The sequence below is a fragment of the Salvelinus sp. IW2-2015 genome, linkage group LG16, assembly GCF_002910315.2.
Source record: "Salvelinus sp. IW2-2015 linkage group LG16, ASM291031v2, whole genome shotgun sequence".
Classification (NCBI taxonomy): Eukaryota; Metazoa; Chordata; class Actinopteri; order Salmoniformes; family Salmonidae; genus Salvelinus; species Salvelinus sp. IW2-2015.
Window position 1 is genome coordinate 31,775,363 of NC_036856.1, and position 26,877 is coordinate 31,802,239.

The 26,877-nt window shown below is 47.2% G+C and overlaps 1 protein-coding gene across 1 annotated transcript in view; it reads left to right on the forward strand.

Annotated features, from left to right (window-relative positions):
• The window catches only part of LOC111975466 (rho GTPase-activating protein 39-like), a 201,781-nt gene that overhangs the window by 167,034 nt on the left and 7,870 nt on the right, over positions 1 to 26,877 (forward strand). Inside the window, exons 4-10 of the mRNA XM_070447670.1 lie at positions 128 to 394; positions 561 to 1,325; positions 4,350 to 4,514; positions 4,748 to 4,933; positions 5,524 to 5,596; positions 5,823 to 5,963; positions 8,017 to 8,090. Coding sequence (XP_070303771.1) covers positions 128 to 394; positions 561 to 1,325; positions 4,350 to 4,514; positions 4,748 to 4,933; positions 5,524 to 5,596; positions 5,823 to 5,963; positions 8,017 to 8,090 — 1,671 coding nt within the window. The remainder of the gene's footprint in view (positions 1 to 127; positions 395 to 560; positions 1,326 to 4,349; positions 4,515 to 4,747; positions 4,934 to 5,523; positions 5,597 to 5,822; positions 5,964 to 8,016; positions 8,091 to 26,877) is intronic.

The following is a 26,877-nucleotide window of genomic DNA, read 5'->3' on the forward strand; positions in this document are numbered from 1 at the left end:
CAGTGTCCCTGTGTGATCGGTCTTGTTATGATTGATTTTAATTGCACTAGGATTTGATTGTCGCCTGTCTTTTCTATGTGCAGTTTCTACACTTTTTTGGTACACTTATTGTTTTTTATGATTCTAGTACCAGCCCCCGCCCATCTACGAGGAACCGCCCACGGACGTGATGCACCACCTGGGCTCTGACTCCTCCTTGCTGTATGGCACAGGGAAGTCCCCGGCCCGGGGAAAGCCCTCCTCGGCGACTCCCCTCTATCACTCTCCCAAACAGAGCCACTCCCCCTACGGCCAGCTGGTGCTGACCAGACAGAAGTGTCCAGAGAAGACCCAGAGTCTGGAGTACAGCCCTGCTGGGAAGGAGTATGTCAAACAGCTGGTCTACGTGGAACAGGTAGGTAGTCTAGAGGTTAGAGAGATAGGCCAGCCACCGGAGGGTTGCCGGCTCGAATCCCATGTCTGACAGTAGGACGGTAACTGGAGGGTTGCTGGCACCAGTTGGACATTCGTGTACATTATACAATAAAGTCATCTTCTTCCTCCTCCCCCTCCTCCAACAGTCCTCCTCCAGCCCACGTTCTAAGACAGCCGACCGGCTCCTTCACTACGGGACCTCCACGGCCACCCCATCCTCCATGGGGGGGTATGGGGGCTCCTACGGAGGCTCCTACACCCTCCAACACAGCCAGAGTCTGATACGGGACCCCCGGCTGCTGCTGGACTACGGGAGCGAGGAGGGGGGCGAGGGCGGAGGCCAGAGGTTGCTCTACGAGGACTCTATGTCCTGGTGCTCCAGTCAGCACCACTCCCTCTCCCTCTCTGGGTCTACAGGTGGAGGGGGCTTCTCGCCCGGGGGGAACCGCAAACGCAAGACCCGGAAACCCTCCCTGCCCCAGGAGCTGGGGAGGTGTGGAGGGGGTGGTGGTGTTGGGGCGGACTGGGAGGAGGGGCTGATGTCGGGGACCCTGTCAGAGGCAGTGTTGAACCAGGCCAGGCTGGCGTGGGAGGCCCAGCAAGTGATGAAACAGAGGAGCAGTTGGGAATCAGCCCCGGGGGAAGGGGGCTCGGCCAGGGGCTCTAACCAGGGAGGAGGGTCTAAAGACGGGTACGAGAGCGATGGGGCGGTGCCCCTGCCCCTGCCAGGCCCAGTGGTGAGGGCGTTTAGCGAGGACGAGGCGTTAGCACAGAGCGACGGGCACCACGGGCATTACCACTGGAAACGCAGCACCTTCGACAGACTGGGCTTCCCTCGGGCACTACTGGAGAAGAGCCTGTCTGTACAGACCAACCTGGCCTCGCCTGAACCCTTCCTACACCCCTCACAGGTATCCACACACAAACACACACAAACACACACACACACACACATACAGCAACCAATTATGCCACGACAACAACACACAAACACGAACACAACACACCTGTCCAGTGCAGAGAGACTCTAGCTCTTATATTCTATTGTCCCGTGTGTGTGTGTGTGTGTGTGTGTGTGTGTGTGTGTGTGTGTGTGTGTGTGTGTGTGTGTGTGTTGTGTGTGTTGTGTGTGTGTGTGTGTGGTGTGTGTGTGTGACTTCGAACTCTAGCTCATCTTCTCTGTCACAGAGCCACGCCCTAGCTGCTATAGGTCCATTAATGTTTTATCATGTGCAGAATCATATCATTATTTTAATGGGGTGAGATTGGTTTATGTAATACCAGTTGTTGGAACCAAAATTATTTTCCAATCGTTTTGTTCTGAACAGAGTAATGAATTTTTTCGTTCCGTTCCACTATTCTGACCAGTAACATAAAGTTCTGAACTGGTTTGAACCAAAAAAAAGTCCAGGTTTATATTGTTCCTTCTGTTCCTTTTTAAACCTCTGAAATTATATTTTTTTTTACATTTAGCGTGACATTAATTTACTTTACCAAGTATACAGTGTGGATAGAGCAGCTTGCTAGGGAGTGGGCAAGCTAAAGCTCAGTGAGTTGTTTGAGTGATGGAAAGACAAGTGTAGGGGGCGAGATACAACTGACATTTTGCGGGTGGGAAGCGAGAGAGGGTGGAGGAGGACGCTTGGCTTGAAGCGCTGGGCATCTTGTGTTGACATGCATTATCTGAATTAGGCCCACAGAATTATGCCTCCAGAGTGGCTTCTATGAAGGAACTTTGAATGTCTTTGAACATCAGAGATTTAATATTGGACCAAAGCTTGGTATCTAGCTAACAAGCTTGTGTGTGCAGAGCGGTACCAGAATTTAAAACACCTCTTACCTTTTTGTAGTTAATACATCCAATGTAAAATGTGATAACTGTAGTACACCTAACTGGCATTTAAAAAGTTAATCCATTCTTCTCTAATTAAAAATTGCTCTCCCTATCTTCTGAATCACGCTTTTAATGTCAGTAGGCTACAGCTATGCTTTGGAGGGGGAGGGGCTGCTAGACTACACGCACACACTCTGGCAAAGATTTTCAGCTGGCAGACAGCAGGCAGGCAGACAGAAGGCAGGCAGCCAGACACTGGATGAAGTTTCTGATTGAAAGATGGAGGGCTTTGCATAGGCACTTAGTTGTGTTTTTTGTGGGACCAGAGTGTAAAATAACATTATTAACCGGTTCCCATTCTTTTCAAATAACGGTTCTGTTCCGGAACAGTATAGATCACTTTCGTTCCCGGTTCTGATTCTGTTCCGTGAATATTTCTATTTTTTTACAGTTTTCTGTTCTGTTCCCTGAACCGGTTCCAACCCCTGTGTAATATCCATACTGCTGCTATTGCACTTACCTACTGCCACTTAGACAGGGACTTACCTGGACTCTCTGTACCAGATAGGCTACACACAAACACGTTATGTTCTTCTATCCTCGTGGGGACCCAAAACATTTTTCCATTCAAAATCCTATTTTTCCTAACCCCTAACCCTGAACCTAATCCTTACCATAACCTTAACCCTAACCCAAATCCTAAACCTAACTCCTAACCCTAATTGTAACCCTAACCCTAAACCTAACCCCTAAGTTTAAAAATAGCCTTTGTCCCCACGTATTTCCTTGTTTTGCTATCCTTGTGGGGACTTTTGTTGATTATAGGTCCCCACAAGGATAGAAAACCAACACACATAACACAGTGCCACGTACCATCACTTAGAATGTAGGCACAGATCACCGGACTACAGGACTGATCTAGACTCACTGTACCAGACAGGCCTACACTCACTTAGACACAAGTATGTACACACACCCATACACCTACCCCCACACCACCACACCACACACACACCACCACACACACACACACACACACACACCACACACACCACACACACACACACACACACACACACACACACACACCACACACACACACACACACACCACACACAAACATCCCAACACATGCACAGAAAGGCATTGACACACCAGGCCATAACAAAGGCACACAGAGACACGTCACACTGCTCCCACACCTCTCTGTGGGTGCTGCTGAATGTGTGAGACAGAGTGACAGCAGGTCTTCTTTAAGGTGTGAAGAGAGATGGGAACTATGCCAGAGAAGGATGGGAGCCTGTGGGGGGAACTACAAGCCAGATTTATTCTGCTTCATATGTGCAACCCTGCCTACAGTACCTATTTTTCCCATCACTCCATCCCTCCAATATCTATCCTTCTCTAACCTCGCTCCCATTCTCTTTCTCTCTCTCTCTCTCTCTCTCTCTCTCTCTCTCTCTCTTCTCTCTCTCTCTCTCTCTCTCTCTCTCTTCTCTCTCTCTCTCTCTCTCTCTCTCTCTCTCTCTCTTCTCTCTCTCTCTCCTCTCTCTCTCTCTCTCAATCCTATATCTACCCATCACAGTTGTAAGACACGCACAAACACACCCACACACACACATACACACTTAACTTAGCCCTCACATAAGAGAAATCTGCCCCCATCTCAACCATCAGAGAGAAAGAGGGTGGAAGGGAGAGATAGACTGGTGGGGGGTGAGAGAGAGAAAGAGAGAGAGGGGGAGATAGGCAGTTAGGGAGAGGGAGAGATGCGGGGATAAGTGGAAAATAGCAGGCCTGAAAGTGCTTACCAAGGAATACAGTGCTACTCAAACTCAGAGCAAAGAGAAAGAAAGAAAGAAAAAATGAGACGTTAAAGGGAAAAATGATGTCAGTCTGTCCTCTACTCTCTCTTTACTCACAGCATTCCCTTTTAACATCATGTGTTTGTCTACTGCTACTGTTTCTCTCTTTCTCTCTATGTCTCTCTCTCTCACTCTCTCATTCTCAACCTCTCTCTTTCTCTCTCCCTCTCAACCTTACTCTCGTTTTCTCTCTCCCTCCCTCTCTCTGTCTCTCCTTCTCTTCCTCTCTCCCTCAGTCGGAGGATCTTGGAGCATGTGCTCAGTTTGAGGCGAGTCGGAATGCTCGGAACATGATGCCTAGCGCCAGCTGTGGAGTGTTCCCAGAATTCACCTTGAGGAAGCCGTCCTCCGAGACCGACATCGAGAACTGGGCCTCCAAACACTTTAACAAACACACACAGGTACACCCACCCACCCACACACACTTAACTTTACGCTTTAACAGACACTGATACATTACAGACACACACGCCGCTTTACAATTTAAAATACACAGGAACAGTCACACTCTCAGTACTCACTGTCTCACACAAACACATCTATATAATATCTAGTATAACTAAAGCGAAATATTCACCTATCACTCCTTCCTCCTCTTCCTTCCTCTCCCCCTCCTGCTCTTCCTCCCTCTCAGGGTCTGTTCCGGCGTAAGGTGTCCATAGCCAACATGCTGGCGTGGAGCAGTGAGCCAATCAAAAAGCCCATGATCGTGACGTCAGACCGTGCGGTGAAGAGAGAGGCGGTGGAGATCTTTAAACTCATCCAGACCTACATGGGAGACCGCCGGGCCAAGACTGACCCGCTCACTGTCGCCCTGGAGGTCTGCAGGCTCTCTGATATCCTTATGTCATATCCCAAATGGCACCCTATTCTCTATATAGTGCACTACTTTTGACCAGAGCCCTTATGGACCCTGGTCAAAAGTAATGCACTAAAAGGGGAAAGGGTGCCATTTTGGACTCAGCCATTGTCTCCCCTTCTGCAGCCATGTGTCATTTTATGTGCTTTAAGCTTCAATTTATCTTCAGTTTCTGATTTTGTGCATCAAGGAAATAAACATGACTTAATGATTCCACCCCCCTCATTTCCTCTCTGTCTTTCTCTCTCTCTTTCGCGCCAAGACTGGCCCCCTGAACATCGCCCTAGAGGTCTGCACAGACCCTTTTATTATCCCTCTCCGTTCTCTGCTTCTATCTACTTGTTCATGTCTCTCTTTGAATCTACTTTCACTGTGTTGCTTCTCACTTCTCTACTTTTTTACTCTGTTATTTTATGCATTTATGCTTCAATTTTCCTTCAGTTTATTAATTCTGCACATCATGTAAACATATGTGACTTTTAATAATTCCCTTCTCTCCCTTCTCTGTCCTTTCTCTCTTTTTTCTACCCCTCCCTCTCTTTTCTTCCCAGGTGGCAGTGCGTGGTTGGAGCAGTCAGGGTCTTCGTGATGAACTCTACATTCAGCTGTGTCGTCAGACTACAGGTACACACACAGACACACACACGCTCACACACACAGACACACACACACACACGGCCAGCTTTACCCCTGAACACACACAGCTACGTGCACACACACTGTATAACACTAACAGTGTGTAAACTACTGGACACATAATTAACAAATCTATTCATTCATTAGACACAGGCTTGATGCGCAGTCAACCTGAAGTCAAATGAACACTAACCTCATCCACTACTTCTCACAGAGAACTTCCGCTACGATAGTCTGGAGAGGGGCTGGGAGCTCATGGCTGTGTGTCTGGCCTTCTTCCCGCCTACACCTCGCTTCCACTCCTACCTGGAGGGATACATCTACAGACACATGGACCCCCTCAACGATACTAAAGGTGGGATGAGAGATAGTGTGTGAAGTGTGTGGTTACGTGCTTGTGTGTGTGGTGGCTAGCTGGCTGTGGCTATGCATTTTAATGGCGCACACAGACGTTGAGACTGGTGTTTTGTGGGTACTATTTAATGAAGCTGCCAGTTGAGGGCTTGTGAGGCGTCTGTTTCTCAAACTAGATAGTCTAATGTACTTGTCCTCTTGCTCACTTGTGCACCGGGGCCTCCCACTCCTCTTTATATTCTGGTTAGAGACGGTTTGCTCTGTTCTGTGAAGGGAGTAGTACACAGCGTTGTACGAGATCTTCAGTTTCTTGGCAATTTCTCACATGGAATAGCCTTCATTTCTCAGAACAAGAATAGACTGATGAGTTTCAGAAGAAAGTTCTTTGTTTCTGGCTATTTTGAGCCTGTAATCGAACCCACAAATGCTGATGCTTCAGATACTGAATTAGTCTAACGAAGGCCAGATTTATAGCTTCTTTAATCGGAACAACAGTTTTCAGCTGTGCTAACATAATTGCGAAAGGGTTTTCTAATGATCAATTAGCCTTTCAAAATGATAAACTTGGATTAGCTAACACAACGTGCCACTGGAACACAGGAGGGATGGTTGCTGATAATGGGCCTCTGTACGCCTATGTAGATATTCCATTAAAAATCAGCCATTTCCAGCTACAATAGTTATTTACAACATTAACAATGTCTACACTATATTTCTGATCAACTTGATGTTATTTTAATGGACAAAAAATGTGCTTTCTTTCAAAAACAAGGAAATGTCTAAGTGCCCCAAACTTTTCAAGGGTAGTGTATACTTAAGCAATAAGGCACGAAGGGGTGTTGTATATGGCCTATATATCACGGCTAAGGGCTGTTCTTACGCACGACGCGATGCGGAGTGCCTGGACACAGCCCTTAGCCGTGGTATGTTGGCCATATATCACACACTCCCAGGTTGCCTTATTGCTATTATAACTGGTTACCAATGTAATTAGAGTAGTAAAAATAAATGTTTTGTCACACCCATGGTATACGGTCTAATATACCACTGCTTTCAGCTAATCAACATTCAGGGCTCGAACCACCCAGTTTATAATATAGTTTTTACTATAGTAATATTAGTGTTTATACTATAGTAAACTTTACTACAGTGTACTACAGTGATGTCCACATAAACACTACAGTGAATACTACAGTATACTTCTGTAAAAAGTATACTATAAATATAGTAATACTACAGTATTTAGAGCATAGTATACTAGTATACTTTTCATATGGGTGTCTACTAATTCATTTTACTAGATCATTTTGTTGTCTGATTGAAAGGAGGTTCTCCCTCCACCTCTCCTCTCTGACCCATATTACATCTATCTGCACTGCAGTCTCTCTAAGGGGAGAGTCCTGGACATCAGTTCAGTCTTTTTACATTAGTGTAGGGTAACTGGTAACTGCTAGGACTGTTACCTCAGTGAAATCCTGCTGTTGTGTGTATGTAACTATGTAGAGAATAGGAACTTGATGGTTGAACATTGTGTCAGTGTATGTGTGTTTGTGTGCGTGTGTTCTTGTAGGGTCAGGAGGGCAGTGGCCTGGAGCAGTATGGTGTGTTTCCAGAATTAGACCAGTGTTACCTCCAGCAATGAAAACTATTGTGTGTGTGTGTGTGTGTGTGTGTGTGTTGTGTGTGTGTGTGTGTGTGTGTGTGTGTGTGTGTGTGTGTGTGGTGTGTGTGTGTGTGTGTGGTGTGTGTGTGTTGTGTGTGTGTGTGTGTGGTGTGGTGTGTGTGGTGTGTGTGTGGTGTGGTGTGTGTGTGTGTGTGGTTACCTGTGAGGGATATAAAGATACCATAGACAGATGATGGTGGAACTAGTCGTTTTGTGTGTGTGTGTGTGTGTGCGTGTGCGTGTGTGTGTGTGTGTGTGGTGTATGTGTGTGTGTGTGTATTATCTCTGTTTCCTTCCTGTACCAGTGTTTTGAGTTCACTTCTCTTCGGTAATTACAACACGTTACTGTATGATCTAACGACTAACCTCTGTGTGTGTGTTATTTCTCCAGGAGTGGCGATCAGCGGTTATGCCAAATACTGTTACCGTAAACTGCAGAAGGCTGCTCTGACCGGAGCTAAGAAGGTCTGTGCTCGGTTATTCCCTGTTTTTTTCCTCTTCTTTCTAATCTTCCTCTCCTGGGATGTCTGTCTGTTGTCTCTGTGCCTGGCGGGGCTGTGTCTGGGGGGCAAGTCTGCTTGTCTTCCTCCCCTGTTAGCCGTAGCGCAGTTAGCGCAGGGTTAGTTAGCTAGCTGTTAATTGGCTGAGAGCACAGTAACCAAGGGGAGTAACGAGGTCTATGTAGTTAACTACTAGCCATCCCTACGGCAACAACACACGCCACTTAATTAACACCCCTCCTCATGCACGCCACACACACACACACACAGACAAACACACTCACGGATACGCACACACACACAAAGAGACACACTGTGCACACCCTGATAACACGGCGTATCCCACCGCCATCTGATTAAGAATTCCATATCGGAATGCTCCCAGGGATGGGAATGGGAGGGGAATATGGGGCACAATGACATGCTACTTACACACAACACACACACACACACACACTACACACACACACACATTCAACGGTATGTCACCGTTGACTTGTATTGCTTTAGGCTCTTATTTTTTGAATATTAATAAGTAGATCAATCAAATGTATTTTTGAAGCCCTTTTTACATCAGCAGATGTCACAAAGTGCTTATACAGAAACCCAGCCTAAAACCCCAAACAACAAGCAATGCAGATGTAGAAGTACTGTGGCTAGGAAAACTCCCTAGAAAGGCAGGAACCTAGGAAGAAACCTAAGGAGGAACCAGGCTCTGAGGGGTGGCCAGTCCTCTTCTGGCTGTGCCGGGTGAAGATTATAAGACTACATGGCCATGAAGGCCAGATTGTTCTTCAAGATGTTCAAACGTTCATTGATGACCAGCAGGGTCAGATAATAATAGGTGAATGAGAGGATAAGCTAAGTGTGTGTATTTGTCTTAATTTAGTTATTGTTTCAGCAAGCGGTGTACAAAATGTAGTGTATTATTAATGTAAATGTCTGGAGCAGGAGTCCTGCTGAGACTGCTGGGACAACACGGCACACACACACACGTATCCGCCCACACGCTCGCACACACACGCTCGCACAAGCACACATAAAACACACACATGCTCACATGCTTCTTAACTAGTCCACCAATTACAGGGGCCCTTTAGGCAAATGTATCTTCTGAGTGTTTTTATACCAGATCACAACTCTACAGTCTGCCTCTGTTTACCAGGCTCCCAGACAGACAGAGGGGTGTGTGTGTGTGTGTGTGTTGTGGGTGTGTGGTGTTGTGTGTGTGTGTGTGTGTGTGTGGGGGTGGTGGGGTGTGTGTGTGTGTGTGTGTGTGTGTGTGTGTGTGTGTGTGTGTGTGTGTGTGTGTGTGTGTGTGTGTGTGTGTGTGGTGTGTGTGTGTTGGTGTGTGGTGTGTGTGTGGGTGGTGTGCGTGTGCGAGAGAGAAGGGGGTAAGGCTGGGAGGGTGAGGAGGGAAGGTTGGGTGTCATGGAAACCATCTCCTAGGGGACGTTCCATTCCGTTGTTCATCTATCCTCATCTATCCTAAAAAACACTAACTGACTCACTAAACCAGTGTCCGATCGGTACATGCCCAGTTAGTGTCGGTTTTAGACCAGTACCAATCATTATCAGGCCACTCCACTGGTTTAAATGGTGTTTAATATAATGGCCTCTCTCTACTGCCCACTGGGCACAGACTTCAGTTCATCGTCTAGTTGATATACACTGCTCAAAAAATAAAGGGAACCCTTAACAACACAATGTAACTCCAAGTCAATCACACTTCTGTGAAATTTTATTTTTATTTTATTTTTTATTAACCTTTATTTAACCAGGTAGGCAAATTGAGAACACGTTCTCATTTACAATTGCGACCTGGCCAAGATAAAGCAAAGCAGTTCGACACATACAACAACACATAGTTACACATGGAGTAAAACAAACATATAGTCAATAATACAGTGAAAAAAAAATAAGTCTATATACAATGTGAGCAAGTGAGGTGAGATAAGGAGGGGTGAAGGCAAACAAATATATGTATAAATAAATAAAAATATAAAAGGCCATGGAGGCGAAGTGAGTACAACACAGCAGTAAATAAAAAACTAAAAAAAACACTGGAATGGTTGGTTGCAGTGAAGAGAAGTGCAAAGTAGAGACAGAAATAAGGGTGCAAAGGAGCAAAATAAATAAATAAATAATACAGTAGGTAAAGAGGTAGTTGTTTGGGCTAAATTGTAGATGGGTTATGTACAGGTGCAGTAATCTATGAGCTGCTCTGACAGCTGGTGCTTAAAGCTAGTGAGGGAGATAGGTGTTTCCAGTTTCAGAAGATTTTTGTAGTTCGTTCCAGTCATTGGCAGCAGAGAACTGGAAGAGAGGGGCGTCAAAGGAAGAATTGGTTTGGGGTGACTAGAGAGATATACCTGCTGGAGCGCGTGTCTACAGGTAGGTGCTGCTATGGTGACCAGCGAGCTGAGATAAGGGGACTTTACCTAGCAGGGTCTTGTAGATGACCTGGAACCAGTGGGTTTGGCGACGAGTATGAAGCGAGGGCCAGCCAACGAGAGTGTACAGGTCGCAGTGGTGGGTAGTATATGGGGCTTTGGTGACAAAACGGATGGCACTGTGATAGACTGCATCCATTATTGAGTAGGGTTTTGGAGCTATTTTGTAAATGACATCACCGAAGTCGAGGATTGGTAGGATGGTCAGTTTTACAAGGGTATGTTTGGCAGACATGAGTAAGGATGCTTTGTTGCGGAATAGGAACGCCATTCTAGATTTGACTTTGGATTGGGAGATGTTTGATTTGATGTGGATGTGAGTCTGGAAGGAGAGTTTACAGTCTAACCAGACACCTAGGTATTTGTAGTGTCCACATATTCTAAGTCAGGAGCCGTCTCAAAGTAGTGATGTTGGACAGGCGGGCAGGAGCAGGCAGCGATCGGTTGAAGAGCATGCATTTGGTTTTACTTGTTATTAAGAGCAGTTGGAGGCCACGAAGGAGAGTTGTATGGCATTGAAGCTCGCCTGGAGGGTTGTTAACACAGTGTCAAAAGAAGGGCCAGAAGTATACAGAATAGTGTCGTCTGCGTAGAGGTGGATCAGAGAATCACAGCAGCAAGAGCGACATCATTGATGTAAACAGGAGAGAGAGTCGGTCCAAGAATTGAACCCTGTGGCACCCCCATAGAGACTGCCAGAGGCGCGCGACGCAACAGACCCTCCGATTTGACACACTGAACTCGATCAGAGAAGGTAGTTGGTGGAGACCGGCGAGCATCATTTAGAGGAACCAGGCTGTCGAGTCTGCAATGAGGATGTGGTGATTGACAGAGTCAAAGGGCCTTGCCAGGTCAATGAATACGGCTGCACAGTATTGTTTCCATCGATGGCGGTTACGATATCGTTTATGACCTTGGCGTGGCTGAGGTGCACCCATGACCAGCTCTGAAACCAGATTGCATTGCGGAAAGTGTGGTGGGATTCGAAATGGTCGGTAATCTGTTTGTTGACTTGGCTTTCGAAGACCTTAGAAAGGCAGGGTAGGATAGAATAGTCTGTAGCATTAGGTCAAGGGTGTCCCCCCCTTTGAAGAGGGGGATAACCGCAGGGCTTTCCAATCTTTGGGGATCTCAGACGACACGAAGAGAGGTTGAAGAGGCTAGTATATGGGGTGGCAACAATTTCAGCAGAGATGTTTTAGAAAGAAAGGGTCCAGATTATCTAGCCCGGCTGATTTGTAAGGGTCAAGTTTTGCAGCTCATTTAGAACACAGCTGACTGTATTTGGAGAAAGAGAAATGGGGAAGGCTGGGCGAGTAGCAGAGGGGAGGGCAGTGCTGTTGTCCGGGGTAGGGGTAGCCAGGTGGAAAGCATGGCCAGCCGTAGAAAAATGCTATTGAAATTCTCAATTATAGTGGATTTGTCGGTGGTGACAGTGTTTCCTATTTCAGAGCGGTTGGAAGCTGGGGAGGAGGTGTTCTTATTCTCCATGGACTTTACGGTGTCCCAGAACTTTTTTGAATTGTGTGTGCAGGAAGCAAAATTTCTGCTTGAAAAAGCTAGGCTTGGCTGTTCTAACTGCGCTGTGTATATTGGTTTCTGGCTTCCTGAAAAGTTGCATATCACGGGGGCTGTCGATGCTAATGCAGAACGCCTAGGATGTTTTTCTGTTTGGTTAAGGGCAGTCAGGGCAGGAGAGAACAAGGCTGTATCTGTTCTGGTTCTAAATTTCTGAATGGGGCATGCTTATTCAGATGGTGAGGAAGGCATTTTTAAAAAATGACCAGGCATCTCTACTGACGGGATGAGATCAATATCCTTCCAGAGACCCGGCCAGGTCGATTAGAAAGGCGCTGCTCGCTGAGAGTGTTTCAGGGAGCGTATTTGACAGCGCTGGACCCGATTACGGATGCAGGCAATGAGGCAGTGATCGCTGAGATCTTGGTTGAAAAAGCAGAGGTGTATTGGGAGGGCAAGTTTGTTAGGATGATATCTATGAGGGTTACCCGTGGGTTTACGGAATTGGGTGGTACTGGTAGGTCATTGATAATTTGTGTGAGATTGAGGGCATCAAGCTTAGATTGTAGGGTGGTTGGGGTGTGTTGAGCATGTTCAAATTAGGTCGGCCTAGCAGCACGAGCTCTGAAGAGTAGATGGGGGGCAATCAGTTCACAATAGGGTGTCCAGAGAACAGCTGGGGGCAGAGGGTGGGTCTATAGCAGGCGGCAACGGTGAGAGAGCTTGTGTTTTAGAGAGGTGGATTTTTAAAAGTAGAAGTTCAAATTGTTTGGGAACAGACCTGGATAGTATACAGAATCTGGAGGCAGTCTTTGCAGTAGATTGCAACACCGCCCCTTTGGCCGTTCTATCTTGTCTGAAAATCTTTGTTATGGGGATGAAAATGTCTGAATTTTTGGTGGTCTTTTCTAAGCCAGGATTCAGACACGGCTAAAACATCCGGGGTTGGCAGAGTGTGCTAAAGCAGTGAACAAAACAAAGCTTAGGGAGGAGGCTTCTAATGTTAACATGCATGAAGCAAGGCTTATATACGGTTACAGAGTCATCAAAAGAGAGCGCCTGGGGAATAGGAGTGGAGCCAGGTACTGCAGGGCCTGGATTCACCTCTACATCACCAGAGGAACAGAGGAGAGTAGGGATAAGGGTACGGCTAAAAGCTATGAGATTGGTCGCTAGAGCTACTAGAGCAGAGGAGTAAAAAGGAGGTTTCTGGGGGCGATAAAATAGTTTAAAGGAATAATGTACAGACAAAGGTATGGTAGGATGTGAATACAGTGGAGGTAACTAGGTATTGAGTGATGATGAGAGAGATATTGTCTCTAGAAACATCATTGAAACCAGGTGATGTCATCGCATATGTGGGTGGTGGAACTGAGAGGTTGGATATGGTATAGAGAGCAGGGCTAGAATCTCTACAGTGAAATAAGCCAATAAACACTAACCAGAACAGCAATGGACAAGGCATATTTACATTAAGGAAGGCATGCTAATCGAGTGATCAATAAGGGTCCAGTGAGAGAGGTTGGTTGGGGTCGTGGCGTCCAGACAGTGGCGGGTATATGGCTATCGGAGCAGCATAGGATGGAGGTCTGTTTGTAGATACCTCGTGCGTTTCCGTCGGTAGGTAGTTGTGGGTTCCGTGTAGTGGGGTTCCGTGTGGTGGAGAGGGGATCAATCCAAATTGGCAAAATAGATATAGTGACCCAAGGAAAAATAAAATAAATAAATATAATATAATAATAGTTGTCCGATATACTTGTTCAATAGCAGCCGATAAGACAGCTAACGATTAGCGGGCCTCAGATGAGCGTTCAGGTAACGTCGGGACGGAGGTGCAGTTGGATAAATCCTCGGGCAGAAACGTCGGCAGTCAGTCGCGGGGCAGTCAGTCGTGAAGGCCCGGTGGGGTTCCGTATCTCGCAGCACAAAAAGAAACGGGTCGGATGGTGATGGAACTCCTCAGCTGGCTAGCTCCAGAATGATTTGAGTTTGCTCCGGGGTCGACGTAAGCCATAGTCACATGGTTTGCAGCTAGCTAGCTGCGAAATCAAGGTGCAAGTGTCAGAGCCTGCGGCTGGAATCCGGGGAAACTGAGAGAAAAAGAGTCCCGGAATGCTCCGGTCCGAGTCGCGTTGCACAAAAGTGCCGGTAGATTTTCGAGCTAAAGGAATAGCTGATGACCACTAAACGTGGGCAGCTGAAACACCAACGCTAGCCAGCAAACCGGCTAATTTCGGGCAGCTACAGATTAGCTTCTGGCTAGCTATCGGATAGCTTCTGGTTAGCTTTCAGGCTAGCTTCTGAATTAGCCCGGCTAGCTTCCACGATGGATTTTCAGATTGAGGTAAATAATAATTTTTGTATTGGTGAAGCGGGTTGCAGGAAAGCTTTTGCAGGAAAGCTTTGTAGTTGAGTTCTTGGTAATAAAATAGATAAAAGATATGCGAAGAAAGGTGTAAATATTATAATACAGGACACGAACAATACGGAACAGAAAAGACGTCTGAACTGCTAAGCCACCTTGGACAAAATCAAACTGTCCACTTAGGAAGCAACACTGATTGACAATAAATTTCACATGCTGTTGTGCAAATGGAATGACAAAAGGTGGAAATTATAGGCAATTGCAAGACACCCCATAAAGGAGTGGTTCTGCAGGTGGTGCCACAGACACTTCTCAGTTCCTATGCTTCCTGGCTGATGTTTGGTCACTTTTGAATGCTGGCGGTGCTTTCACTCTAGACGGAGACGCTGAGACGGAGTCTACAACCCACACAAGTGGCTCAGGTAGTGCAGCCATCCAGGATGGCACATCAATGCGGCTGTGGCAAGAAGGTTTGCTGTGTCTGTCAGCGTAGTGTCCAGAGCATGGAGGGCGTACAGAGGACAGGCCAGTACATCAGAGACGGTGGAGGAGCCGTAGGAGGGCAACACCCAGCAGCAGGCCGCTACCTCCGCTTTGTGCAAGGAGGATCAGGAGGACACTGCCAGAGCCCTGCAAAATGACCTCCAGCAGGCCACAAATGTGCATGTGTCTGCTCAAACGGTCAGAAACAGACTCCATGAGGGTGGTATGAGGGCCCGACGTCCACAGGTGTGGGGTTGTGCTTACAGCCCAACACCGGTGCAGGACGTTTGGCATTTCCAGAGAACACCAAGATTGGCAAATTCGCACTGCGCCTGTGCTCTTCACAGATGAAAGCAGTGTCACACTGAGCACATGAGCACATGTGACAGACGTGACGAGCTGGAGACGCCGTGGAGAACGTTCTGCTGCCTGCAACATCCTCCAGCATGACCGGTTTGGGGGGTGGGTCAGTCATGGTGTGGGTGGCATTTCTTTGGGGGCCGCAGCAGCCTCCATGTGCTCGCCAGAGGTAGCCTGACTGCCATTAGGTACCGAGGATGAGATCCTCAGACCCTTGTGAGACCATTGCTGGTGCGGTTGGCCCTGGGTTCCTCCTAATGCCACAATGCTAGACCTCATGTGGCTGGAGTGTGTCAGCAGTTCCTGCAAGAGGAAGGCATTGATGCTATGGACTGGCCGCCCGTTCCCTAGACCTGAATCCAATTGAGCACATCTGGGAATTCATGTCTCGCTCCATCCACCAACGCCACGTTGCACCACAGACTGTTCCAGGAGTTGGCGGGTGCTTTAGTCCAGGTCTGGGAGGAATCCTCAAGGAGAACATCGCCACCTCATCAGGAGCATGCCCAGGCGTGTTGGGGAGGTTCATACAGGCACGTGGAGGCCACACACACTACTGAGCCTCATTTTGACTTGTTTAAGGACATTTTACATCAAAGTTGGATCAGCCTGTAGTGTGGTTTTCCACTTTAATTTTGAGTGTGACTCCAAATCCAGACCTCCATGGGTTGATAAATTTGATTTCCATTGATAATTGTTGTGTGATTTTGTTGTCAGCACATTCAACTATGTATAGAAAAAAGTATTTAATAAGAATATTTCATTCATTCAGATCTAGGATGTGTTATTTTAGTGTTCCCTTTATTTTTTGAGCAGTGTACATTTAGTTGAGTTGTCAACTAACATGAATTCAACGTGAAATCAACAAAAAATGTCACCACGTCATTGGATTTCCCTTAAATTGATAATTTTTTTCAAATCCAATCAGTTTTCCACATTGATTCAACGACGTCACATTACATTTTTGGGTTGAAATGACATGGAAACAACGTTGATTCAACCAGTCTTTGCCCAGTGGGTGGTGTCCAGTGCTGATCTCTACTCTGACCTTTTGAATGCCCTAGAACCCTCTCTTTGAGGTTTGTCGAACGCTGAAATCTGAACTCAAGACCTCGGTTTAAAAGCTGACAGTGTTTTTATATACTTGTATTTTATTTTGAATCCTGCCGCTATGTTGGGCTAAATTGCTGTGAGCGCTGCTATCTGTCCCGGGATTCCTGCCAGAGTCCGTATAGGGGGAGAGATGCGAAAGCCCAGCTAGCTTAGCTGGCTCGGCGGTTTCAAATGGAAGCCGCTATTGAACGTTTCCAACGTTGCAGGAGCTGTGTTTACTTTGCTTTGTTCCGGGACAATGTGGATTGTATTGACTTTCAATGTAGCAACTGCTTGCTTGCGGAGGACTACAGGAGCGAAGTAGCTACTCTTAGCAAGCAAGTAGCAAACCTACATAGCTACTGGGGAACCCACGGCCACCTACTTTTTCTTTTTCTTCCACCCCAGTCTGGTGGAAGTTTTGCTCTCCACAGCCGACTGGCCGGTGCTCAGCAGGGTTCCATCCCCGAAGGGGTCTCCCCTTCCCTGAAGAACGGAGATGATCTCGACCCAACCAGCCATGGAGGTACGTCACTCGCCGTGGAAGTCGAAGAAGCCGTCCTCTGGCAACGGGGGTCTCCGTGGAGATGTTGAGCCTGGAACTGACACAGACCAGAAACAGCTTTGCCTCCCTGGATCCAGAGGTTCCGGCGCCTTCGTCCGTGGTGGCTTCCCAATCAAGATCGGATCCGGAGGTACCTTCGTCCTCGGCTCTGTCTCCCTCTCCGGTGCCTTCTACCTTGGGTACAAATCCTCGGAGCTCCCAGCCCCACCAGACAGTGAGGCTGCCTGAGAGAATGGCCCATTCAACATCACCAGCTGTCATCATAGATAGCTCTATGGTGAGAAACATCTCGGTCCCCAAGGCAAAAACCCTGTGTTACCCAGGAGCACGAGTACAGGACATAGCAAGGCTGCTTCCGACTGTTCTACCACAGATGCCGGGAGCTGACACTGTCGGAGTCCATGTGGGGTCTAACGACATCAGGAGGGCAAGCTCGGAACATTTGAAAATTGATTTTATAGAACTGATTTTAGCATTAAAATACTACAAAAAACGGCCAATAATTTCAGGTCCAGTACCATCGTTGGGCCGCGGATGTGAAAGATTCAGCAGACTGCTGGCATTACACATCTGGCTAAAAGACTACCGTAGCTATGCCTCCCGGGTGGCGCAGTGGTCTAGGGCACTGCATCGCAGCGCTAGCTGTGCCACCAGAGATTCTGGGTTCGCGCCCAGGCTCTGTTGCAGCAGAATCCTGCCGCTGTGTGGGGCGACGCACAATTGGCCTAGCGTCATCCAGTTTAGGGGGGGTTTGGCCGGTAGGGATATCCTTGTCCCATCGCACACCAGCGACTCCTGTGGCGGGCCGGGCACAGTGTGCGCTAACCAAGGTTGCCAGGTGCACGGTGTTTCCTCCGACACATTGGTGCGGCTGGCTTCCGGGTTGGATGCGCGCTGTGTTAAGAAGCAGTGCGGCTTGGTTGGGTTGTGTTTCGGAGGACGCATGGCTTTCGAACTTCATCTTTCCCGACCCCGTACGGGAGTTGTAGCGATGAGACAAGATAGTAATTACTAACAATTGTATACCACGAKAATTGGGGAGAAAAAGGGGGTAAAACTATATATAAAAAATATATTTAAAAAATACTACTGTAGCTCTGCTGGAGTCACTTTTATTGATAACTTTGACACCTTCTGGAAACAGAAGATACTCTACAGGAATGACGGAGTCCATCAAAATCATCTTGGCTCCTGGACTCTGTCCATGCATTTCAAGGATGCGTTGAAACAATGACTGGTAAATGATCCAAGACCAGCTCAGTTAATCCCTACCATTGTGACAATGAGTCGTCATAATGCTGCATCAAATGTACATGATCTCAGGGGCATTGGGAAACACAATGTAAGTAATTTAATTTATGTACCCCTAATTGCACCAAATACATCTGTTTATCCTACAGCTATTGTAAGCAGTAATCATGAGCCTATAAACCAGAGTTACACTGTTAGCACTGAGGCGGTGTGCAATAGTAGGAAGACTACTTTATGCAGCTCACCCTGCACTATCAGCTCCAATGTAAATAACATGAGTAAGTCTACCTCCGATAAGCTTCCCAGTAAAGCATTAAAAACAATCAAGCAACCCAGAAAAGTGCTTAAAATAGCCCATTTTAACATATGTAGCCTAAGAAACAAGGTCCATGAAGTCTACTACAGCGACTGAAATGACTGCAACACTTAACAAAGAGCTGCAGTTAGTTTCAGAGTGGGTGGCAAGGAATAAGTTATCCCTAAATATTTCTAAAACTAAAAGCATTGTATTTGGAACAAAACACTCACTAAACCCTAAACCTCAACTAAGTCTTGTAATAAAGTATGTGAAAATTTAGCAAGTTGAGAAGACTAAACTGCTTGGAGTAACACTAGATTGTAAACTGTCATGGTCAAAACATATTGATGCAGTAGTAGCTAAGATGGGAAGTAGTCTGTCTATAATAAAGCGATGCTCTGCCTTCTTAACAACACTATCAACAAGGCAGGTCCTACAGGGCCTAGTTTTGTCGCACCTTGACAACTGTTCAGTCATGTGGTCAGGTGCCACAAACAGTGACTTAGAAAAATTGCAATTGGCTCAGAACAGGGCTGCACGGCTGGCCCTTAAATGTACACAGAGAGCTAATATGAATAATATGCATGTCAATCTCTCCTGGCTGAAAGTGGATGGGAGATTGACTTCATCACTACTTTTATTTATGAGAAGTATTGACATGTTGAATGCACCGAGCTGTCTGTCTAAACTACTGGCACACAGCTCGGACACAAWACATACCCCACAAGACATGTCACAAGAGGTCTCTTCACAGTCTCCAAGTCCAGAACAGACTATGCGAGGCACACAGTACTACGTAGAACTATGACTACATGGAACTCTATTCCACATCAAGTAACTGACGCACGCAAGCAGTACAATTAGATTTCAAAAACAGATAAAAAAAACACCTTATGGAACAGGAGGGACTGTGAAGCAACACAAACATTGGCACAGACACATGCATACACACACACACACACACACATATGATAACGTACGCACTATACATACACATGGATTTAGTACTGTAGATATGTGGTAGTGGTGGAGTAGGGGCCTGAGGGCACACAGTGTGTTGTGAAATCTGTGAATGTATTGTAATGTTTTAAAATGGTAAAAACTGCCTTACTTTTGCTGGACCCCAGGAAGAGTAGCTGCTGCTTTGGCAGCAGCTAATGGGGATCCATAATAAATACAAATACAAAAATACATCCTAGTAACTCTCTCTACGTCCTAGTAACTCTATCTATATCCTAGTAACTCTATCTATGTCCTAGTAACTCTATCTACGTCCTAGTAACTCTATCTATGTCCTAGTAACTCTATCTATGTCCTAGTAACACTATCTACGTCCTAGTAACTCTATCTATTTACTAGTAACTCTATCTATGTCCTAGTAACTCTCTCTATGTCTTAGTAACTCTCTGTATGTCCACCTCTCTATGCCTATCTGTGTACCAAACACTACACCGTGGGTGTGTTGCCTCAGAGATGCTACAACATCAGAGTCTAGACCCCCCTTACTCAACTGGCGGGCCGGATCCGGACCCAGAACGGGGTCAATACGGACCAGGCCCCCCCCCCCCCCAAAAAAAAAAAGATTGAAAAAACTATATACAATGCATTTGGAAAGTATTCAGACCCCTTGACTTTTTCCAGCCTTATTCTAAAATGGATTAAATAAATGTTTTTCCCCATCAATTTACACACAATACCCTATAATGACAAAGTGAAAACAGGTTTAAAAGATTTCTTCAAAATTCTTATAAATAAAAAACATAAATATGCTTTGAAACTCGAAAATTGAGCTCAGGTGCATCCTGTTTCCATTGATCATCCTTGAGATGTTTCTACAACTTGATTGGAGTCCACTTGTGGTAATTTCAATTGATTTCACATGATTTGGAAAGGCATAAACCAGTCTATATAATGTCCCATAGTTGACAGTGCATGTCAGAGCAAAAACCAAGCCATGAGGTCAAAGGAATTGTCGGTAGAGCTCCAAGACAGGATTGTGTCAAGGCACGGATTTGGGGAACAGTACCAGAAATGTCTGCAGCATTGAAGCTCCCCAAGAACACAGTGGCCTCCATCATTCTTAAATGGAAGAAGTTTGGAACCACCAAGACTCTTCCTAGAGCTGGCCCTGGCCAAACTGAGCAATCAGGGGAGAAGGGCCTTGGTCAGGGAGGTGACCAAGAACCCGATGGTCACTTTGACAGAGCTCCAGAGTTTATCTGTGGAGATTGGACAACCTTCCAGAAGGACAACCATCTCTGCAGCACTCCACCAATCAGACCTTTATGGTAGAGTGGCCAGATGGAAGCCACTCCTCAGTAAAATGCACATGACAGCCTGCATGGAGTTTGCCAAAAAGCACCTAAAAGACTCTCAGACCATGAGAAACAAGATTCTCTGGTCTGATGAAACCAAGATTGAACTCTTTGGCCTGAATGCCAAGCGTCACGTCTGGAGGAAAGCTTCGTGAAGAATGGTGGTGGCAGCATCATGCTGTGGGTATATTTTTCAGCAGCAGGGACTGGGAGACTAGTCAGGATCAAGGGAAATATTATTATTTAACTAGGCAAGTCAGTTAAGAACAAATTCTTATTTACAATGATGGCCTACCGGGGAACAGTGGGTTAACTGCTTTGTTCAGGGCCAGAACGACAGATTTTTACCTTGTCAGCACGGGGATTCAATCCAGCAACCTTTCTGTTACTGCTGGTCCAACGCTCTAACAACTAGGCTACCTGCCGCCCAAAGATGAACAGAGCGAAGTACAGAGAGAACCTTGGTGAAACCTGCTCCAGAGCGCTCAGGACCTCAGATTGGGGTGAAAGTTCACCTACCAACAGGACAAAGACCCGAAGCACACAGCCAGGATAAACGCAGGAGTGGCTTCAGGACAAGTCTCTGAATGTGCTTAAGTGGCCCAGGCAGAGCCCGGACTTGATCCTGATCAAACATCTCTGGAGAGACCTGAAAATAGCTGTGCAGCAACGCTCCCCACCCAACCTGAGAGAGCTTGAGAGGATCGGCAAAGAAAAATGTGAGAAACTCCCCAAATACAGGTGTGCCAAGCTTGCAGTATCATAACCAAGAAGACTTGAGGTTGTAATCGCTGCCAAAGGTGCTTCAACAAAGTACTGAGTAAAGGGTCTGAATACTTATGTAAATGTGATATTTCAGTTTTTTATTTTTAAGACATTTTCAAAAAATTCTAAAACCTGTTTTTGCTTTGTCATTATGGGGTATTGTGTGTAGATTGGTGAGGAAAACAAACAATGTAATACATTTTAGAATAAGGCTGTAACGTAACAAAATGGGGAAAAAGTCAAGGGGTCTGAATACTTTCCGAATGCACTGTAGATATTTTTGGAATAATGTGTAAAATTGCAGGAGATTAGCTTTAAAACAGCAAAATAAATCTCTGCCCCATGCAAAATTTGTAGAATTGCAGGAAATTTGCTTTAAAACTGCAACATTTTTTATCCGCCTGCAAGGGATGTGAATACATGGGGTCGCATGGGTTGTAAGGTGGGGGTTTGTTACTACGCCGATAAATTACATTATCCATCCGGACGTTTGCCACCCAGGAAATTTGTGTGATCGGACCTTCTCAAATAGTACTTGAGTACACCTGGTCTAGACCATCTAATATCCCTGTGTAAACCAGACTACTAGCCTCCCACTGGGCACAACACGTCATTTCAACGTGGCGAATTGGGTACGGTTCTTATAGTGGATATTACGTTGAAGATCTGATGTTGTTTTAGGGCTGGGCGATATGGCCAAAATATCATATCATGGTATTTTTCAAATCTTTGACGGTATGACGGTATTTGACGGTATTTTATATTTTTGATTAATAAAAGTTCTACATTTGCTTTATGAGTAGTGAGTGATCCTAGGGTGCTTTATGAGTAGTGAGTGATCCTAGGGTGCTTTATGAGTAGTGAGTGATCCTAGGTCTGGCAACACATACATTCTAAATTATTTCAAGGGGTCTTCTCCTTTCTGATTGTTTTATACTGTTCAAATTCAACTTCAACCTAAAATAATTTCCTGCATTTCCATAAATTTTGCATTTCCTGCACATCATTCTGCCACGATACTGGGCCAAAAACTTTCTACTTCCGGCGGCCGACCGAGATGTCAGTCCAGTTCCTGACCTGTTTCTTTGTTTTGTATGTGTTAGTCGGTCAGGGCGTGAGTGTGGGGTGGGCATTTCTATGTTATGTGTTTCTATGTTGTAAATGGTGACCTGATATGGTTCTCAATTAGAGGCAGGTGGTTTTCATCTCCTCTGATTGAGAACCATATTAAGTAGGTGGTTTCACATTGTTTGTTTGTGGGTGATTGTCGCTGTATCTGTGTTTATTGCACCACACGGTACTGTCTCGTCTAGTTCGTTCATTTCATTCATTCATTCATTCATTCATTCATGTATTCATTTCGTTCGTTCTGTCCGTGCGTTCATTGTTTTTATGTTCACAAGTTCAGGTCTGTTTAACGTCGTTTGTTGTTTGTAGTTTATGCAAGTGTTTTTTTCGTGTTCGTCTTCATTAAATAAATCATTTATGTCTACATACCTCGCTGCGTGTTGGTCCACCCATGCTCCTCCTCGTCTGAGGAGGAGAACGAATATGACTGTCGTTACAGAATCACCCACCAACAAAGGATCAAGCGCGGGAGGAGCACAGCGACAGCTGCAGCAGAAATCCCAGGACCTCCTGGACTTGGAGGAGATCCTGGACGGCAAAGGACCCTGGACTCAGCCAGGGGAATATCGCCGTCCCAAGGCGGAGCTGGAGGCAGCGAAGGCAGAGAGGCGCTGGTATGAGGAGAGCAGCGCGGCGACGCGGTTGGGAGCCCGAGAGTCAGACCCAAAAATTTCTTGGGGGGGGGCACACGAGGGGAGTGGCAAAGCCGGGTAGGATACCTGAGCCAACTCCCCGTGCTTACCGTGGTGTGAGAGGCGTCGTACTGGTCAGACACCGTGTTATGCGTGGAGCGCACGTGTCCCCAGTACGCGTGCTAAGCCCAGTGCGGGCTATTCCACCTGCCGCACTGGGAGGGCTAGGTTGGCATCGAATCCGGGTGCCATGAAGCCGGCCCAATATATCTGGCCTCCAGTACGTCTCCTCGGGCCGGCGTACATGCACCAGCCTTACAGGTGGTGTCCCCGGTCGCCTGCATAGCCCAGTGCGGGCTATTCCACCTCGCCGCACTGGCAGGGCTACGGGGACCATTCAACCTGGTAGGGTTGGGAGGCTCGGTGCTCAAGAGCGCGTGTCCTCCTTCACGGTCCGTGTCCCGGTGCCACCCCCGCACCCCATACCAGTCCTCCGTGGCAGCCCCCCGCACCAGGCTGTCTCTCCGGGTTTCTCTCTCCAGCTGCTCCACCTGTCCAGCGCTGTCAGAGCTTTCCTCTCTCCAGCGCAGCCTCAGTCTGAACTGCCTGCCTTCCAGCGCAGTCTGAGCTGCCTGCCTGCCCAGCGCTGTCCGTCTGTCCTGAGCCGTCAGCCAGGACCAGCCAGAGCCGTCCAGCCAGGACCAGCCTCAGAGCCGTCCAGCCAGGACCAGCCTTCAGAGCCGTCCAGCCAGGACCAGCCTTCAGAGCCGTTCCCAGGACCAGCCAGAGCCGTCCAGCCAGGACAGCCAGAGCCGTCGCCAGACCAGCCAAGCCGTCCAGCCAGACCAGCCAGAGCCGTCCAGCCAGGACCAGCCAGAGCCGTCCAGCCAGGACCAGCCAGAGCTTTCCGCCAGACAGGAGGCAGCCAGAGCCTTCCGCCAGACAGGATCCGCCAGAGCCTTCCGCCAGACAGGATCGCCAGAGCCTTCCGCCAGCCAGATCCGCCAGAGCCTTCCGCCAGCCAGGATCCGCCAGAGCCTTCCGCCAGCCAGGATCCGCCAGAGCCTTCCGCCAGCCAGGATCCGCCAGAGCCTTCGCCAGCCAGGATCCGCCAGAGCCAGCCAGCCAGATCGCCAGAGCCAGCCAGCCCGGCATCGCCAGCCAGTCCGGAGCGTCCCTCAGTCCGGGGCTGCCCCTAAGTCCAGCGGGGACCCAGGTCTAGGGTTCCAGTCAAGTCGGTGGCGAGGGTCGCCACCTGAGGAGGCTACGGAAGCTGGGATTGACTATGGTGGGGTGGGGACCTCGTCCAAGCCTGAGCCACCACCGTGTCAGATGCCCACCCAGACCCTCCCCTAGACTTTTGGTAGTGCGTCCGGAGTACGCACCTTGAGGGGGGGGTTATGTCACGTTCCTGACCTGTTTTCTGTTTTGTTTATTGTGTTAGTCGGTCAGGGCGTGAGTGTGGGGGGCATTTCTATGTTATGTGTTTCTATGTTGGTAAATGGGTGACCTGATATGGTTCTCAATTAGTGGTTTTCATCTCCTCTATTGAGAACCATATTAAGGTAGGTGGTTTCAACATTGTTTGTTTGTGGGTGATTGTCGCTGTGTCTGTGTTTATTGCACCCACACGCGTACTGTCTCGTCTAGTTCGTTCATTTCATTCATTCATTCATGCATTCATTTCGTTCGTTCTTTCCTGTTCGTGCGTTCATTGTTTTTTATGTTTCACAAGTTCAGGTCTGTTTAACGTCGTTGTTGTTTTGTAGTTTATGCAAGTGTTTTTCGAGTTCGTCTTCATTAAATAAATCATTTATGTCTACATACCTCGCTGCGTGTTGGTCCGACCCATGCTCCCTCCTGTCTGAGGAGGAGAACGAATATGACTGTCGTTACAGAGATGGCCGCCTCACTTCGCGTTCCTAGGAAAAATATGCAGTATTTTGTTTTTTATGTGTTATTCCTTACATTGGTACCCAGGTAATCTTAGGTTTCATTACATACAGTCGGGAGGAACTACTGAATATAAGAGCAACATCAACTCACCATCGTTACAACCAGGAATATGACTCTCCCGACGGATCTGTGTTTTGCCTTCCACCCAATACAATGATCTGATCCCAGCGGCGACCCTAAACAACGACGCCGTAAAAGGGCAAACGAAGCGGTCTCCTGGTCAGGCTTCGGAGACGGGCACATCGCGCTCGCACTCCCTAGCATACTACTCGCCAATGTCCAGTCTCTTGACAATAAGGTTGATGAAATCCGAGCAAGGGTAACATTCCAAGAGACATCAGAGAATTGTAACGTTTCTTGCTTCACGGAAACATGGCTCACTCGAGAGACGCTAACGGAGTCGGTGCAGCCAGCTGGTTTTCTTTCACGCATCGCGCCGACAGAAACAAACATCTTTCTTGGTAAGAAGAGGCGGGGGTGTATGCCTTATGATTAACGAGACGTGTTGTGATCATCAACAACATACAGAACTCAAGTCATTCTGTTCACCTGATTTAGAATTCTCTCACAATCAAATGTCGACCGCATTATCTACAACGGGAATTCTCTTAGATTATAATCACAGCCGTACATATTCCCCCCAAGCAGACACATCGATGGCCCTGAACGAACTTTATCTGACTCTTCTGTAAACTGGAAACCACACACCCTGAGCTGCATTCATTGTAGCTGGGGATTTAACAAGGCTAATCTGAAAACAAAACTCCCTAAATTCTATCAGCAATATCGATTGTGCTACCAGGCTGGTAAAACCTTGGATCATTGTTATACTAACTTCCGCGACGCATATAAGGGCCCTCCCCCGCCCTCCTTTCGGAAAAGCTGACCACGACTCCATTTTGTTGCTTCCAGCCTACAAACAGAAACTAAAACAGCAAGCTCCCGCGCTTCAGGTCTGTTCAACGCTGGTCTGACCAATCTGATTCCACGCTTCAAGACTGCTTCGATCACGTGGATTGGGATATGTTCCGCATTGCGGCAACAACAACATTGACGATACGCTGATTCGGTGAGCGAGTTCATTAGAAAGTACATTGACGATGTCGTACCCACAGCAACGATTAAACATCCCAACCAGAAACCGTGGATTGATGGCAGCATTCGCGTGAAACTGAAAGCGCGAACCACTGCTTTTAACCAGGGCAAGTGACCGCGAAACATGACCGAATACAAACAGTGTAGCTATTCCCTCCGCAAGGCAAATCAAACAAGCTAAGTCCCAGTATAGAGACAAAGTAGAGTCGCAATATTCAAACAGCTCAGAACACAAGAGGTATGTGGCAGGGTCTACAGTCAATCACGGATACGATTACAAAAGAAAACCAGCCCCCGTCGCGGACCAGGATGTCTTGCCTCCCAGGACAAGACTAAATAACTTTTTTGCTCGCTTTGAGGACAATACAGTGCCACTGACACGGGCCCGCTACCAAAACCTGCGGCTCTCCTTCACTGCAGCCGAGGTTGAGTAAAACATTTAAACGTGTTAACCCTCGCAAGGCTGCAGGCCCAGA